This window comes from Chelonia mydas, chromosome 1 (genome assembly GCF_015237465.2).
Source record: "Chelonia mydas isolate rCheMyd1 chromosome 1, rCheMyd1.pri.v2, whole genome shotgun sequence".
In the NCBI taxonomy this organism is placed as follows: domain Eukaryota; kingdom Metazoa; phylum Chordata; order Testudines; family Cheloniidae; genus Chelonia; species Chelonia mydas.
In genome coordinates, this window is record NC_057849.1 from 216942427 (window position 1) to 216960389 (window position 17963).

At 43.3% G+C, this 17963-nt stretch overlaps 1 protein-coding gene across 3 annotated transcripts in view; it reads right to left on the minus strand.

The window, feature by feature from the left end:
- Positions 1 to 17963, minus strand: part of CRACR2A (calcium release activated channel regulator 2A) — a 99167-nt gene that overhangs the window by 35948 nt on the left and 45256 nt on the right. For all 3 annotated transcript variants that reach the window (XM_037913319.2, XM_043526882.1, XM_043526915.1), the window contains 2 exons: positions 17269 to 17359; positions 13718 to 13813 (listed from right to left, as the gene is read on the minus strand). In XM_037913319.2, coding sequence (XP_037769247.1) covers positions 13718 to 13813; positions 17269 to 17359 — 187 coding nt within the window. The remainder of the gene's footprint in view (positions 1 to 13717; positions 13814 to 17268; positions 17360 to 17963) is intronic.

Sequence of the window (17963 nt, forward strand, 5' to 3'; positions counted from 1 at the left end):
CTCGTTCTCCAAAGTGGAGGCAAAAAAGGATGCACAGAATTTGATAAGAAGGTAACAGTAGCCCTTAGTGTGTATAAAAGAGTAGCACATGGTTCAACCTGCTACTGCCTGGATGAAACAGCAATGGGAAAGTAGGTTCAGAGAGCCAGGGTAGTAACTTTGTTTGAACCAGGGTTTTTTGAATGCAGCATGTAGTTATTTTATGTTAGGAGATGGGACCTGTTACTTAATACATATAATATCTACTTAGCAATCTTGAGGGCTAGATTATCATCTGTGCTCAGTAAGCTCTGGCTGCAGCTGATGGGGGTTGGGGAGGGTTTAAAGAGGGTGGTTGTGGGACTAGTTCTATGCTGACCTGGGCCCTGCCTTAGTTTTTAGAACCAACTCAGAGGTGCTCTAAACCTGTTACTGCTTTTCTTCACCCCCTACAGTGGGGCTTGAGGGGTTAGAATTACAGCTGACTACACCAGCTCTTCACCACTGGGGACTCCCACATATCAGGAGAATTCCCATCTGGGTAGATCTGGTCAGTTTACGGCCCTTTGTGCTGGTCCAGTGGTGCAAAAGGGCCCTAGTGTGGGAGAGCATCTAACTGTGGTAGCAGGGGAGGAGAAAGATGTGGGGGAAAAGGGCCTATGAACTAAAATCATAGACAGCAAATGCCATCCAGAAATACATAAAAGCTCTTCTTGTGTTTTGTGTTTTTAGCAAACAAGTTTTTTAAAGGATGTCAAGTACGTTGCGAGCTTTAAAGTAACACTAGATCAGTCTTTAAGACAGACACACAGAGAATGAAAGGATTGGGACACAAATTCTGTATGTCTCTGAATTTTTGTGCTCTTGGAAGGCAGAGACCAAGAGCTCCTGGGACAGAGTGGGCCGCTTTACCTAGAGAGCTCTGCCAATTAGAGCTAAATGAATAATTGATTTTTCAGTTCAGTGGCTAAACCAAAAAAGTCCAGAAAAATGTGTTTCTATAGAATGAAACAATTTGACTTTCTGGATTCCCCCCCCGGCTGAAATCGTTCGCTGAATTTGACTCAAATTTAAGAATATTTTAGTCGACCTAAAACTGTATTTTTCAGCAAATAGACTATTTGTCCAGAAAATTTTGCCCAGTTCCTCTACCAACTTGTACCTCAGCCTTGAACACTTCTATTGTTCCAATCATGGGTCCCTGCTGAGTGTAAACAACTAGGCCAGAGTTTCTTCAGATGGCTCACAAACAATTCACCAGGAGTATCTATTACCGGACCATTGAAAGTTGAGCTACATTGTTTAGTTTTGATCACATAAGTTACAAGGCATTGTTTTCTTTCCCTGCATGAATAAGCGAAACTTTTATAACTAAGAGAAGGCTTGAAGCTTTTGATACACTGGTACAGTAAATATTGACATATTTTATAAATGCTTGTATACATATGTTAAAAGTCTAAATACTAAGATGGGTGAACTTGAGTGCCTGGTGTTAAATGAGGATATTGATATAATAGGCATTACAGAAATTTGGTGGAATGCTGATAATCAGTGGGACATGGTAATACCAGGGTACTATATATATGAGAATGACAGAGTAAGTTGCACTGGTCGGGGAGTGGCACTATATGTGAAAGAAAGGATCGAGTCAAATATAGTAAAAATCTTAAAAGAACCAAACTGTACCATAGACTCTCTATGGATAGAAGACTTTTAAAGTCTTAGATAAAAAGAGTATAGCAGTAGGAATAAACTACTGACCACCTGCCCAGGATGGTGACTGTGAAATGCTCAGGGAGATTAGAGTGGCTACTAAAACAGAAAACCCAGTAATAATGGGGGATTTCAACTACCCACATATTGACTGGGTACATGTTACCTCAGGATAGTATGCAGAGATAAATTTCTAGATGCTATTAATGACTGCTTCTTGGAGCAGCTAACTTGGAACCCCAAAGGGGAGAGGCAAGTCTTGATTTAGTCCTAAGTGGTGCAAAGGATCTGGTCCAAAAGGTGAATATTGCTGAACTTCTTAGTAATAGCAGCTATAATATCATTAAATTTAACATTCTTGTTAGGGAGCAATGTCAGAAAAACCCATCACAGGAGCATCTAACTTCAAAAAGGGGAACTACACAAAGTGATGAAACTAGTTAAATGGAAGTTAAAAGGAATAGTCACAAGAGTGAAATGCCGGCAGCCTGCATGGAAACTATTTTTAAACATTGTAATACAGGCTCAAACTAAATATATGAACTGCCCCCTGAACCCCCAAAAAAGTAAGAAGACCAAAAAAAAAAAATGCCCCCATGGCTAAACAACAGAGTAAAAGAGGAGGTTAGAGATAAAAAGACATCCTTTAAAAAATAGATGTCAAATTCTACTGAGGAAAATAGAAAGGAGCATAATCTCTGGCAAAGTCAAGTATAAAAGTATAATTAGGCAGGCCAAAAAAGAATTTGAAGAGCCACTAGCAAAAGACACAAAAACTAAAGAGCAAAAATTTTTGAGATACATCAGAAGCAGGAAACAATCAGCAGGGCCACTGGACAACTGAAGTGTTAAAGAAGCACTGAAGGAAGACAAGCCTATGGCAGAAAAAAAGCTAAATGAATTCTTTGGATCGGTCTTCACCACAGAGTAAGTGAAGGAGATTCTCACACCATTTTTTTAGGTGACAAATCTGAGGAACTGTCCCAGATTGAGGTGTTAATAGAAGATGTTTTGGAATAAATTGACAAATTAAACAGTACTAAATCACCAGGACCAGATGGTATTCAACCAAGAGTTCTGAAGGAACTCAAATATGAAACTGCAGAACTACTAATTGTAGTCTGTAACGTATCACTTAAATTAGCCTGCGCACCAGATGACTGGAGGATAGCTTATATAGCGTCGATTTTTTACAAAAGGCTCCACATGCTACCCTGGCAACTACAGGCCGGTAAGACTAACTTCAGTACCAGCTGAATCTACAGTAAAGAACAGAATGACCAGACACAGAGATGAACACGATATGTTGGGGAAGAGCCAGCACAGCTTCTGTAAGGGAAAATATGCCCCACCAATCTGTTAGAATTGTCAGAGGGGTCAACAAGTAGGTGGACAAAAGTGATCCGTTTGATGCAGTGTACTTAGACTTTCAGAAAGCCTTTGACAAGGTCCCGCACCAAAGGCTCTTAAGCAAAGTAAGCAGTCATAGGATAAGAGGGAAGGTCCTCTCATGGATCAGTAACTGGTTAAAAGATAGGAAACAAAGGGTAGGAATAAATGACAGTTTCACAATGGAAAGAGATAAATAGTGGGGTACCCCAAGGATCTTTACTGGGACTAGTGCTGTTCAACATATTCATAAAGCATCTGGAAAGGGGGGCAAATAGTGAGGTGGCAAAGTTTGCACACAATACTAAATTATTCAAAATAGCTAAGTCTAAAGCTGACTGTGAAGAGTTACAAGGGGATTTCACTAAACTGAATGGGCAACAAGATGGCAGATGATATTCAATGTTAATAAGTGCAAAATAATGCACATTGGAAAAAATAATCCCAAATATACATATCAGCTCTAAATTAGCCATTACCATTCAAGAAAGAGATCTTGGAGTCATTGTGGATAGCTCTCTGAAAACATCTGCTCATTATGCAGTGCCAGTGAGAAATAGCTAATAGAATGCTAGGAACCATGAGTAAAGAGTTATATAATAAAACAGAAAATATCATAATGCCACTAAATAAATCCAAGGTAAGGCCACATTTTGAATACTGCTTGCAGTTCTTGTCACCCCACTTCAAAAAGGGTTATTAAAATTGGAAAAGGCAACAAAAATGATTAGGGTGGTATGGAACGGCTTCCATATGAGGAGAGATTAAAAAGACTTGGACTATTGAGTTTAGAATAGAGATGACTAAGGGGGTTATGACAGAGGTTTATAAAATAATGAATCATGTGGAGAAAGTGAATAGAGAAGTGTTATTTACCCCTTCATATAACACAAGAACCAAGGGTCACCCAATGAATCATTGAAATATAGGTCATCTAGTCCAACCCCTGCATTGAGGCAGGACTAAGTATTATCTAGACCAGGGGTGGGCAAACTATGGCCCGTGGGCTGGATCCAGCCCATCAGGGCTTTGGATTCAGCCCACGGGATTGCCACCCCTGTGGCACCGCGGGCAACGCGCCACTCCCAAAAGTGGCTGGCACCATGTCCCTGCACCCTGCGGGAGGGGTGGGCTGAGGGCTTTGTGCGCTGCCCTCGCCTGCAGGCACCTTCCCCCGCAGCTCCCGTTGGCGGGGAACGGGGAACTGGAGCCAATGGGAGCTTTGGGGGAGGTATCCACAGGCGAGGGCAGCGTGCAGAGCCCTCTGCTCCCCCTCCCCCAGGGGCCGCCGGGATGTGGTGCTGGCCATTTCTGGGAGCAGCACGGGGCCAGGGCAGGCAGGCAGGGAGCGCACCGCTGCCACCCCAGACCTGCTCCAGGTAAGCGGTGCCGGGCCAGAGCCCTCACCCCGAACACCTCCTGCACCCCACACCCAACCCCCTGCCCTGAGCCCCTGCTGCACCCCGCACTCCTCCAGCACCCCAACCCTCTGTCCTGAGCCCCCTGCTGCACCTTGCACCCCTCCTTCACCCCAACCCCCTGCCCTGAGCTCCCTCCCGCACTCCTCCCTGCACCTATGCCCTGAGCCCCCTGATACACCCCGCACCCCCTCCTGCACCCAACCCCCTTCCCTGAGCCCCCTCATACACCCCGCACCCCCTCCCACACTCCACACTCCCTCCCTCCCTCCCGCACCCCAACCCCCTGCCCCAGCCCTACATTCATGGCCCTGCATGCAATTTCCTTATCCAGACGTGGCCCTCAGGCCAGAAAGTTTGCCTGCCCCTGATCTAGACCATCCCTGACAGGTGTTTGTCTAACCTCTTATTAAAAACCTTCAGTGATGGAGATTCCACATCCTCCCTAGGTAATCTGTTCAAGAGTTTAAGTACCCTGACAGTTAGAAAGTGTTTCCTAATATCTAGCTTAAATCTCCCTTCCTACAGTTTAAGCCCATTGCTTCTTGTCCTGCCCTCAATCATTAAGGAGAATAATTTATCACCCTCCTCTTTATAACAAACTTTTACATACTGGAAGACAGTTATTATGTCCGACCTCAGTCTTCTCTGTTCCAAACTAAACAGACCCATTTTTAAAAAATCTTTCCTGGCAGGTCATGTGTTCTAGACCTTTAATCACTTTTGTTGCTCTCCTCTGTACTTTCTCCAGTTTGTCCCTCTTTTCCAAAGTGTGGTGCCCAGAAGTAGACACAGTACTCCAGTTAGCGCCTTCTCAGTGCTGAGTAGAACAGAAGAATTACTTGTGTCTTGCTAACAACACTCCCAATGATACATCCCAGAACAATGTTCACTTTTTTTGCAACAGTATTACATTGATGACCCATATTTAGTTTGTGATCCACTATAATTCCCAGATCCCTTTCTGCAGTACTCCTTCCGAGACAGTCATTTCCCATTTTGTATTTATGCAATTGATTATTTCTTCCTAAGTGTAGTAGTTTGCATTTGTCTTAGTGAATTTCATCCTATTTAATTCACACACTGCCTCCAGTTTGTCAAGATCATTTGGAATTCTAATTCTGTCTTCCCTTGTGCTTGTAACCCCTCCCAGCTTAGTATAGTCTGAAAATGTTGTAAGAGCACTCTCTGTGCCATCTAAATCATTTATGGTGATATTAATAAGACCCAGGACAGATCCCTACAGGAACCCACTTGATATGCTCTTTGAGGCAATTGTGAACCATTGATAACTACTCTCTGAGTACTTGTTTCCAGCCAGTTGTGAACCCACCTTATAGTAGGTTCATCTAGGCTATATTTCTCGAATTTGTTTATGGGAAGGTCATGTGAGACAGTATCAAAAGTTTTACTTAAGTAGAGATATTAATAGTCATTAGATTTAAAACAAACAGCAGCAAGTACATCTTCACACAACACATAGTCAATTGTGAAATTGTTATTGCCAGGGGATGTTGTGAAGGCAAAACATATAGCAGAGTTCACAAAAGAATTAGATAAGTCCCTGGAGGATAGGTCCATCAATGGCTATTAGCCAAGATGGTCAGGGATGCAACCGTATGCTCTGAGTACCCCTAATCCTCTTGTACTGTTCGGTTCATTCCCTCTGAAGCATCTAGCACTGGCAACTGTTGGAAGACAATACTGGGCTAGATGGACCATTGTTCTGACTCAGTATAGCCAATCTTATGTTCTCTCAGGAAGAGGAGGAGCCATTTTGGCAGAGTTAGCAGAATACCACGACAAGGGAATTTTAGAAATGCTCATACCCTTTCTTTCCTGGCACAGGTCCATTTCCACCTAGAAAAATTAGGCTTGTGTAAAAGGTATTGTGTGGGTGAAGAGCTAAATTTAATTGCCCCCCTTCATATTCACACCAAGTAATTGCACATGTGGTCATATTTGTGGATGGTACAGTCAGATCCTTGCCTCAATTAATTTCTTTTGTACCAGAGCTCTGGTGGGAAGTTAAAGAAACACCATTCCCTTTCTGTGGTGCACAGTGCCCTGTCCTGTTCAAAATGGATCAAAAGCCTGGATTTTCAGGAGTACTAAGCACTCACAACTCCCACTGAAGTCAATGGCAACTCAGTTACTGTGTAAAATCAGGAACAAATACATTTCATTTGCTGGTCTATCTTTTTCTGTTAGGGATGCATAACAGTGGTATCTCTGCACTGTCATCTTTGCAGTCAGTAATAAAGTAATTGCATTTGCCTCTGAGCATGCAGTCCTGGTTGCGGAGTGTCTAGTCAGATGCTTGTCGGATTGTATTATTGGCTCTCTGCCAGGTGCTCAGGTATTACAAGGGTGGGGACCAGGCAGGTATATAAATAGAATAGTTAGGGTTTTGGCATATGGTTTTGGGAAGCCTGGCCCACAGCAGTGTCCTGTCCCAGGTAAAATGTACCATTTCCAGTGCACACGCACAAGAGTGCAAGTTTCAGCTTTGCTTTCCACGAGATTCTTGCAAGTAAAGCAAGACTGTGTGACTGTTCACATCCCTGCACAGAGGACAAGCACCACTTCAGTCAGGGGTGGCTTTACCAAGGGTACATGTATTCAATTGCACCCACAGAAATGATGAAACCCAGGGGCCAAACCCGAGTGGCGCTGTGACCCCCTGTGCCAGGTCACAATGCCTGGAGTGGGGAGCCGGGCCCAGCCCTGCAAGACAGGAGCCACTGTTGTGGAGTGAAAGTGGAGTAGGCAGCAGGTGGGGAGAAAGCTCACTCTCTAGCCCCTCTTCCTCCCCGCCTCAGCATTCCTGCCACACTGGGCCAGGATTAGCAATGCAGTGCCAGGGCAAACAGTGCTGCTGAGAGTGATCGGTGCTCTGCTTGACTACAGTAGAGTGCACCCTCTGAACTGAGAGGTTGCATCTGTCCCTGCCCAAAATCCCATTTAAGTGATGAAAGTGGGACTGGGGTGAATTTCACCCAAAGAGCAAACAGGAGAGGGACACGAGCACAGCCCAAGCAAACTCACTGTCACATTCGCGTGAATACTCACAGACAATGCTTTGCCATATTCACCCAGCTCTGCTTGTGAATTGAATCACAATTGGAATTGGCTCTAGTCTCAGCAGAGGAAAGGCTACACGCAGTGGTTCTCAACCTATTTACCATTATGGGCCGCATATGCAGCTCTCTGTGTGTGTGTATGTGGGCTGTGTCCACACAATATATATACTACCTGTATGACCCTGAGGATCTTACATGAGCTGCAGCTGTGTGCTGATTGGGCCCCAAGTTGCCCACGGACTGTGAGTTGAGAACCACTGGGCTGTGGCATTAATCACTGGGCCTCCCACCAAACAACACAACACAATAGATGGATGTGTATTAACTTGATGTGTAGATTTGGTTTTGATAAAGAATGGATTACAGTCAAAAATGTAGTCAGGGAAAATCAAGATTGCGAAAAAGTGAGATTCCAACAGCAATGATAACTCACCTTGCTAACATTAATTTGGCTGCATTAAGCATCTTGCATACTTTTTTACATTTTATAATATAACAATGGTGATATAACAACTAGGAAGCAGGAATAGATAATACTGAATGCCAGTGTTACAGGCAGCACAGGTAGCTCAAAACTTTCTTTTATAAGTTTTCAGTTGCTTATAACTTTGCCAAACTTAAATATGGAACAAAGATCAGTTAAGATTACTATTGGAACTTTAACTTTTGCATTTCCTAAAATTTTGTGATTTTTAATTATACCATCATAACACTGGACTAAAGTAAGGGCTTGGTTTTGTTTGGGGTTGGGTTTGTTTGTTTGTTTGGGCGTTTTTAATGTAAATTCATGTTTGAAGCAAATAAAGAGAGGGAGAACATTTTTCCTGTAGTTAACAGTTTGAGCATTTGAATGTTCAAAATTGAGCTTTAACATTCACAGCCCATTGAGATGAATGTAATAGAGCTTATTGTTTATCAGTGATATTGATTGCACTGTATTTTTGGAATGAGAAAAGACAGAGGGCCTGGAATACTCTAAGCCGGGGTGCTGGAACTGGCCTGGCCAGAGGGTCATGGCCCTCCCACTTTTTACTGGCCACAAGGGTGAGTGATGAAGGGGAGGGGGTGGAGAGGGGTGAGCAGGGTGGGGCCTTGTGGGGAAGAGGTGGTGCAGGAGGAGGGTCTCGGGGGAAGAGGCGTTGTGAAGGCGGTGTCTCAGGAGAATGGGCGGCACAAGTGTGGGGCCTCAGGGTGAAGGGGCAGTGTGAGGACGGGGGCTGGGGTGAAGGAGTGGGGTAGGGATGGGGTATATGGGGAAGGGGCGGTGCGGGGGCAGTGTCTTGAGGGGAAGGAGTGGCATGGGAGAAGGGGCCCCGGTTTGGGGTCCGGTAGCCCCACACACTTTTAGGAAGCTTCCGCTGCTCCTGACTCTAAGTATATAAGAGCTACCATACTGGGTCTGACCATGGTCCACTTTACCCAGTATCCTGTCTCTAACAGTGGACTGTACTGGAGCTTCAAGGAGAGCATACAGAACTGGCCAATTATGGAGAAAAACACCTGTCAGGGATGGTCTAGGTTTACTTGTTCCTGCCTCAGTGCAAGGGGCTGGTCCGCATGAGGTCTTGAGGTCCCTTTCAGCCCTATGTATTTATGATTGTGTGTTTTAATGAGACAATTTTTTTCATGCAAATTGTCTCCATACCAAAAACTTGAGAATAGCAAAAGCTTCAAGCAGAGCTCAAGTACAGAGAATCTCAGTGCCAAAAGGTGAATATGTGAGGAAGTTATGACCATCTGAAAACAAAAGTTTACAATGGTAATTGGTTTTGAAACTTAATTATGGCAGGTGCTATGGAGCACCCATTATAATACAGTAGTAACACAGGTACTAATTTTGGACATGATTACTAGTGGGCATGGCACAACTGTGAGTATAGAGTGCTTCAGTTCAAATTTTGCATGGTAGTAAATGGATCAATTGGACATGATCAGACTGAGAAGTGAGTATGTCACAGAAATGTGTAGCTTTATGCTAACAAAGCAACACAAATTATTTACTTGACCCCAGGGGTATCTGCTAAGTGTTCGCTAGACATTGGACTAGAAACTTCTAATTTGGCAAGTTTTCCATTTGGTGGAAGGACTTTTTGGGTCAGAGCCTCAGCTGTTGTAAATCAGAGTAGGTCCAATGAAGTCAGGGCTCACTGGAGCTGAGAATCTGGTCCACCATAAATCCTGCTGTTACCCCAGCTAAGACTTAACTGGAAGGTATCCTCAAGGCAAAATGAGACCTAGCTTCATCAAATGTTGGAACCCTGCCCCACAAACAGTTCTCCTGTAATTGCCTCCCAAACACACACAGTGGCTGACATTTCCCTCCTTCTGAACTCAGAATCCTCTTCATTTCCTTCTCCCTCCCTAACCACAACCCCCTCTTCTTCCTTATCCAGCCCCAACTTACCCTTCTGTATACCTAACCAGATCCACACATGCCTTCCCCTTCCTGGCCTAGACCTCCACCTGACCATCCATCCAACCTCCTCACAGGGCAGAAACTCAGCTACCCTTTATCCCAAGCACAGATCCTAGCTACCTTCTTCTCCCAGTGCACGACTTCTGCTGGGCCATGGTACAGTACCATGCTGCCGCCCATATGAACACACATTAGCCAGGCAGGCCCAGCGGTCTCTGTGCTGAGCCCTGCTGCCTACTCTTTGAAATGCCAGCCTGCTATGGATTTGGGGATATTACAGATAACACCCCTGTAATATGAAGGATGGGAGCATGCTGACAATTCAAGAAGGTGGCAGCTGGCAGAAGAGACGGAGCCAAAGAATCTATTGGCTTCCAGTGGCTCACTGTCCCTGAAGCATGATCATGAACCTACATTTGCAAGGAGATAGGCCCCTCTGTATTTGCAGAGCCGCACTCTGTTGGCCTCTGGGTTCCCTGTCAGCACAAGTTTGGATCAGCATTTAATCCACCCTTGTCTATAGATAGCAGCTCTGCCAGGTGATCCCTAAGGGAGCTTCCATCTGGCTGAGTCAGTAGGAGCAGCCCTGAGCATTTCTTGGCTGGCAGCTTCTCTTCACGTATTTTACAATCCCTCACACTACAGGAAAAAAAAATGTCAGAACAACTTTGCCTAATTAATGCAGTTTGGAAAAAGGAATTTGTATTATTCTCAAGAGCTTCCTTCATAATCCAGCAAGGATGTTGTAATTAAATAAAGTTACCATCACTCATTTAAAGAATAAATGTAATTGGCAAAAAAATGCATTTCAATTTAAGAGGAAGAGAGAAGGAATTGACTAAGGCACAAATTAGACACTGAGGGCTTGACTCGAAATACACCGATGCTGGTGTAAATCAGGAGTAACTCCACAAAATCATGGAGGTTATCCCATTACAAAAACAGGTGTAAGGAAGAAGGAGAGTTGGGCCCCAAATGCTGGACATGAGGAAAGAGATAAATGTGAACATTAAACTCTGCACTGAATTATGCTGTTGGGTGGAAAAATCAGAGTGGACTACCCAGCTGGAGAGCAGTCACAGATTATAATTTAGGCTGGCAAAAGGCACCACTCAGCTGTTAAAATGACAAAAGTTTCAAGTGCAGTTTATTATCTGACTCAATATACCTTTCAGTGACAATCAAAATAAAAGAAGAAAATCCGGTCTATCCAGGGCTGGCTTCTTTTCAACAGCATGCCCATAAAAATAAAAGGGGTGTTTGGATTTTATAGTAGTGAATAAATCCTATCCTTCCACAGCCTGGTTCTTGGACAGGTATGTGTGTGTATACAACTGTCATTTCAGGTTCCCCAGTTAGTTGTTGGGGTCAAAATCATGACATCCTTACTCAGACAAAACTTCCACTGAAATCACTGTAAATTTTGTCTCAATAAGCAAGGATTAAAATCCAAGTATAAAGTTTTCAAGTTTGCCCCGGCTCCTACACCAAACAGTTTAGAAGACAAATATATAGAAGAAGACACAGCTAAAGGCTTTCGAAGAACAACCTTTGTGTAACTCATTGATAACAGATGTCTAAATCTACTTGGAAAGCAACAGATAGCGAAGATTAAAATAAAACCATTATAAAATGATGAGTAATAATATCTTACATATATATATATATATATATATATAGTCAGTTGCGTACTGAAAGAACCCGAAATGCTTTATAAGCCTACACAGAGAGAGAGAGAAAGACAGAGAAACAGTTCATTTAATCCACTGCTGAAATACAATTACCTCTTGGGTGGAATGTGGCAGATATTTACCATGCAGCACTGCACAACAGGCTGCAACAGGCAATGGAGAAAAATACTACAATTTGGAGCAATAGGGTATGTTTACATTGCAAAGAAAAACCTGTGGCGCAAGTCTCAAAGCCCAGCTCAATTGACTCGGGTCCAACAGGCTGCGGGGCTAAAAATAGCAGTGTAGACATTCCAGGTCAGGAACTGAGTCTAGTTTTGGATCCTGGGCTCCATCCTGAGTTGGAATATCTACACTCCTGTTTATAATGCTGCAGCCCAACCCCCATGAGAGTTAATTGACCCAGGCTCTGAGACTCGGTGTCTCAGTTGGCTGTTTGGTGACATATGAAATAAAATGATTGTCTTAGTCCAATTCCCTAGGGGGCCGGTCTCCACATCACACATAAAAATGTGCTATCACAACTAGCAAACTAAAAACCCAGTTCTCTCTCCGGTACCCAGGTGCAACTCCCATTGACTTCAGTGGGAGTTGGATCAACTCCTTAGAGGAGAATCCAAACATCGCATAACCTGTGGAGACTGAACTTCTCTTGCTCCTCACTAGAATGGACCTTCAGGTCAGCACTGCCAGAGAGAGACGGTTATATTTACTCTGTAATTAAATAGAGAAGATTTATCTCCAGAGCTGTCAGTCTCAGGCCTTTCATCAGCAGTGAATTCACTTTTTAAATTGTATTAAATCCGCCCCCATGGATATATTTTGCAGGGATTTATGGCAATTTTACAGAATGAAAGTACCGTGCTTCCCCAGACTGTGGAACAAAATACAGCAGGCACCTGATATGGAAACATGACAGGCTGATGAGAACTGTGAGCATCATTGCATTCTCACGTACATGCCTGTAAATCGGGGCTCTCCAGTGGAGATACTCTGCCATAAAACTGACATGTGACTGAAAAGAATCAGGTCCAGTGGGTTTAGAAGAGACTATTTAAAGTTTATGGCACTGATTCTCCAGTACAACCCAGAAACAATCTGGAGTGGAGGTGTGCACTGATAGCTTTAAGATACCATAGCAGTCTCCAGATCCCATGCCATCCAGGCACTAGGGTAGTCCCTGGCATAAATTCTGCATAAGTGGCAGGAATCCAGTTTGACCAATGTACAGTCTCTATGTAAAAGAATAAATGGACACAAATCAGATGTTAAGAATTATAACATTCATAAACCAGTTGGAGAACACTTCAATCTCTCTGGTCACTCGATTTCTCACCTAAAAGTGGCAATTCTTCAACAAAAAGACTTCAAAAACAGACTCCAACGAGAGACTGCTGAATTGGAATTAATTTGCAAATTGGATACAATTAACTTAGGCTTGAATAGAGACTGGGAGTGGTTGAGTCATTACACAAAGTAAAACTATTTCCCCTTGTTTATTCCTCCCCCCCACACTGTTCCTCAGACGTTCTTGTTAACTGCTGGAAATGGCCCACCTTGATTATCACTACAAAAGGTTTTCTCCCCCACCCCCCACTCTCCTGCTGGGTGTTTATCATACACACTGTAAGGAGAGTGATCATCTTAAATGATCACTCTCCTTACAGTGTGCATGATAAACGCCCATTTTTCATGTTCTGTGTGTATATAAATCTCCTCACTGTATTTTCCACTGAATGCATCCGATGAAGTGAGCTGTAGCTCACGAAAGCTTATGCTCAAACAAATTGGTTAGTCTCTAAGGTGCCACAAGTACTCCTTTTCTTTTTATGAATTTATAAAGGACTTCAGTGTGGAACTGCAGCTTTCATGGTGACCAATCACTTCAAATGGCTTTTATTTAAAAAAAATTCTCTGAGTTGAAATATTGCTAAATACGTGAAAGAAAGAAGAGAAACTATGAAGGAAAATCGCAGGGGCAAATCAGAGTTATCTACAGTTCTTTCTCTGTATAATGCTGTTAAGTACCCTTTTCTGTTTTTGAACCAGTTGTTCCAGCTCTTGTTCTTTTGAAACGAGTTTATGTTCCAGCGCTTGACTGCGGGACTGAAACCTCTCTGTGTCCTGCAAAATCAAAAGACATGAACATTAAGCAAAAAGGCAGGGTCTTCATCATCAGGGCAGCGTGGTCCACAGGACAGGGCATAGGACTAGAAGTCAGATCTGGAAATAAGGGGTAGATTTTTGACAGTGAGTGTTACTAACCAATGGAACAGGTTACCTAAGGATGTGGTGAATTCTCCATCACTTAGGAGGCCAGATCTTCAGCTGGGGTAAATTGGCATAGCTCCACTGACCTCAATGACTGAAGTTAGTGCATCTATGCTGAGTTACACCAGCTCAGTTTCTCACCCACATAAGAGGTAAAATTTGCAAAAGTGCCTAAAGCCCCATTTTCAAAAGTGATTTAGGCACATCTGAACCTATGTCTGTGAGACTTAGGAATCTATCTCACTTTTGAAAATGGTTCTGAAACTGCTAAATTGCTTCCATGTGTTTGAAAATTTTACCCTGGATGTCTTTCTAATGGATTTCCTGTAGTTCAGACACAAGTTACTGGGCTCAATACAGGTATTACTGGGTGAAATTCTATGGCCTTTCTTATGCAGGTTATCATAAATGGTGCCTTCTAGCTTTAAAATCTACCACGTGCAATTGTGTGAATCAGGAGCAACTCCGCAGAAGTTAACAGAAGTGGTATAAAATTGATATAAGTGAGAAGAGAGTTAGGCCCTGGGTATTTACAGACCTCCCAGTTACTGCAGTGGCCCCACAAGCAGGTGGTTACCCAAATATTCTAGAACAGCATTTGAATAAATGAGAACTACTCCTTCTCTCATTTGGAATTACTCCTTGGCACAGATTCTCAGATGGTGTAAACAGTGGCGGATTTGGGGTTTGTGGGGCCCTGGGCCAAAGCTATTGGGGGCCTCTCCCTACCCCTTCCACCTGCAATCCTCTCCCCCACCCCCTCAGTAGTGCTGGGGAGGGGTGCAGGGGGAATGGGGTAGCCTACAGGCTGAAAGGGTGGGGAGGGACCCCCACTTGCTTTGGCCCAGGGCCCAACAAACACATATCTGCCACTGCCTGCTGCCCCCAGCGCTCCTGCGGGGAGCGGGGTTGGGGCGCGGGGACTTCCCCTGTTCCCGGTGCAGAGCGCTGGGTGGGTGGGGGAAGTCGGGCAAGCCCCCGTGCCCTGACCCTGCTCCTTGGCAACAGCACCGGGTGGGTTGGTGGAGTAGGTCTGGGCATGGGGGTGCCCATTTTTCGGGGGCCTCCCAATTGGCCAGGGCCCCTGGGCACAAGCCCCGTTGGCCCAGTGGCTAATCCACCACTGAGTGTAAATTATCACAGCTCCATTGATCTAGCCTTGACAATTCACACCGGCTGAGAATCTACTCCTTTAGTTCTTCAGGCAAATGGATCTGAAGATCAAACCTCCCTCAAAGGGGTGGGTGCAGAAACACTGAAATGTTCCCCCACTACTCCTCTCACTCCTAACAATATATTCAATGAGGCAATTTAATGTACTTTAACTGGCTTCTTATTCAGAAAAATATATATCCAAATGAATAAGACATAATAACCATTCCTCTAACACAGTCCTTAATCGGCAGGGCACCAAATATCTTAAATAGCAACACCTTGTACTTATTTGCCTTCTTAACAATTTCTTTTTATGTATTTTTCAAATGCTATGCTTTTCCAGAAACAGGCAATCATTTTCTTTTTCATATGGCATCTGTACATCTCTGCATTCTCTGGAGCCTTTGTGAACTTTTGCTTTAGGGAAAGAGTTTTAAACTCCAAACACCAACAAATAAATTAGTCACACCGAGAAATAATACTTCTTGAGTGTCTGACAACCATTAGTGTGGCTGCTGACTAACTTTTAAAGAGCTAAATTGAGGTTTACCTGGCAACCTACAAAGGCCTGTGATAGGGATTAATAATGGAATTGATTATGCTACCTTAATGATAAAGTTAATTACCAGTTACTGCTATAGTTTCTTATAGGTAAGAATATTTATGTCTTATTTTTGGATTTACAGTATAATTTAAATAGTGCACTCTTTTTATTAGAGCATACAAACCAATCTCTTCCATATCAACCTTCATTATGAAAGATAATGCATTTTACAACTTTCGAGTGCTCTTCAACTCTATACAAGGAGATCATTTGACCCAGCATTGAAATTCACCCAGCTCTGGAATGGAACACAGCTGCTGTGTGAGGGTCTAATCCAATGCCCAATGAAGATTCCCACTGTCTTTAGTGGAACCTAACTGCAAAATACACACTACACAAAAGTTTAGGATAGGAAGTAAAGAAAAACGTATCCAGTTGAAACTACAGGGCAACTCTTTAGACAACGTGTGACATACATGGTGTTGCTCTGTATTTCTGAATACTGTGTTTGCCAGATTATTGGGCTGTTTATTGTATTGGTTTAATCCAATAGGGATCTGTATGGAAAAAACAAGCAGGATGTGAAACAACGGCTCAAGATAAAATACTAGGGAGTTAGGAGACAATGCTGGATAGGAAAAGCCTGGACACCAGAACATCAGAAGGACCACGGCAATTTAAAAAGAGACTCTCTCTGCAAGGGTGGGAGTGGGGTGTTGTTTAATAGTTGTTGAGGAGCTCTTCATGGAGGAACCAGGCTGTGACAGCAGCACCCACTGGGGTGTCTGAAGAAACTAGGCCTGTATAGGTTATCATCAGGGATGGTCAGCCTCTAGGTACAATAGATGTGCGTGTAGACTTTTTGTTGCTTTAAAATCCTTTTTCTCTTATGCTTTGTTCCTATTGGGGTAAATACTTTGGTTTGAGATGTCTGTCTGGTCACTCTATTCACCTCTGGCCACAGATTCCCAAACAGAAGGTTGGCAGGTACTGAACCCAGCTGGACTTGCTGGGTGAGCACAGTAGATACACAGGGCACTGTAGGGCCCAGTCTAAGAGTGCGAGAATGGTGGAATTCCACCCCAGGACAGGTAAAGTCATGAGACCTGTCACCTGAAGAGCTTCACTCAGAAAGACCAGGAAGGGGACAGGGGTACTCTGTAAGAAGGAATTTGGCCAGAACATTGAGACTAGTGCTGCTGTGAAAAGTTCCAGGGGATCTTTTATGATCACAAGGGGTCAGGACCTTGATTTTAAAACCCATGTAAAAGATGGCACCTCCACCAGCAAAGTGGGCTATTGGTTCGGTAGTTATTCCGAAGGAATAATACCACCTCCTGAATATCACCAACACCACTTAGTACAGTTTGTGGGTACACCTTGGTCTCCCATCCAAATAGTCACCCAGCCTGAGCCTGCAATCTGATGAGATCACTGGATGAGGTAGTAAGTGAAATTATGCTTTATCTTATATTTCTTCATAGACTGTCATTTTGGGGGCTTTCTTTTGCTTTCACACTGGCTGAAATCAATGGAGTTACACTGGTGTAAAAACTAGTGTGAGAGCAGAATTAGGCCTTCCATATCTATAATAAAGAGACACAGTCACCTTCAAGAGAAACTGCTCTTTCTCATTTTTGATTTGCTGCTCCATTTCCTCATAGAGATGTTGAATTTCTTCATCATAAGCAGCAATTTTCCTAATAAGAGATAAAAGCACACTGAATGGGTCTTTGTAGCATTATTTCAAGTAAAAAACTCACAATTTACCAGCTTAGCATCACATTTCTGTTTTAGCACAAGACTCAAGGGAATGATCCCAAGAGCAGAAAAAAGTATTTACATACAGCAGGGTCACAGATAAAAACCAAATTGTTTCCCATGGGGGAGAGCAGTAACTGCACTAAAGCTAATAAGGCTGTTTATTTGATGTTTTAAAATTGCCAGCACAATATATGATGGCTGTTTATCAGGCACTCTTAATGACTGTGGAACCTAAAGCCTAAGGAAGGGAGAGCCTAGACGTGACACTAATAACAACAATGAAAATACTGGAAACAAAGTTTCTCAATTAGAGCTGATCAAATAGGAATGAAAGTGTTTTGTGAGTATTTTCAAGTTGCAGCTTTGCTCTACTGTTATTTATAAGACTGCATTATTCATGAGTATTCCTATGACTGATGATTTATTTCTGAAACCATTAATGCATCCCAAAAGTTTCAGCACAAAGAATGACTTGTCTGAAAATTCATATGCTACTGTGTCTTTATGTGTCTTTCTCTAGTTTGACACTTGTTACACACT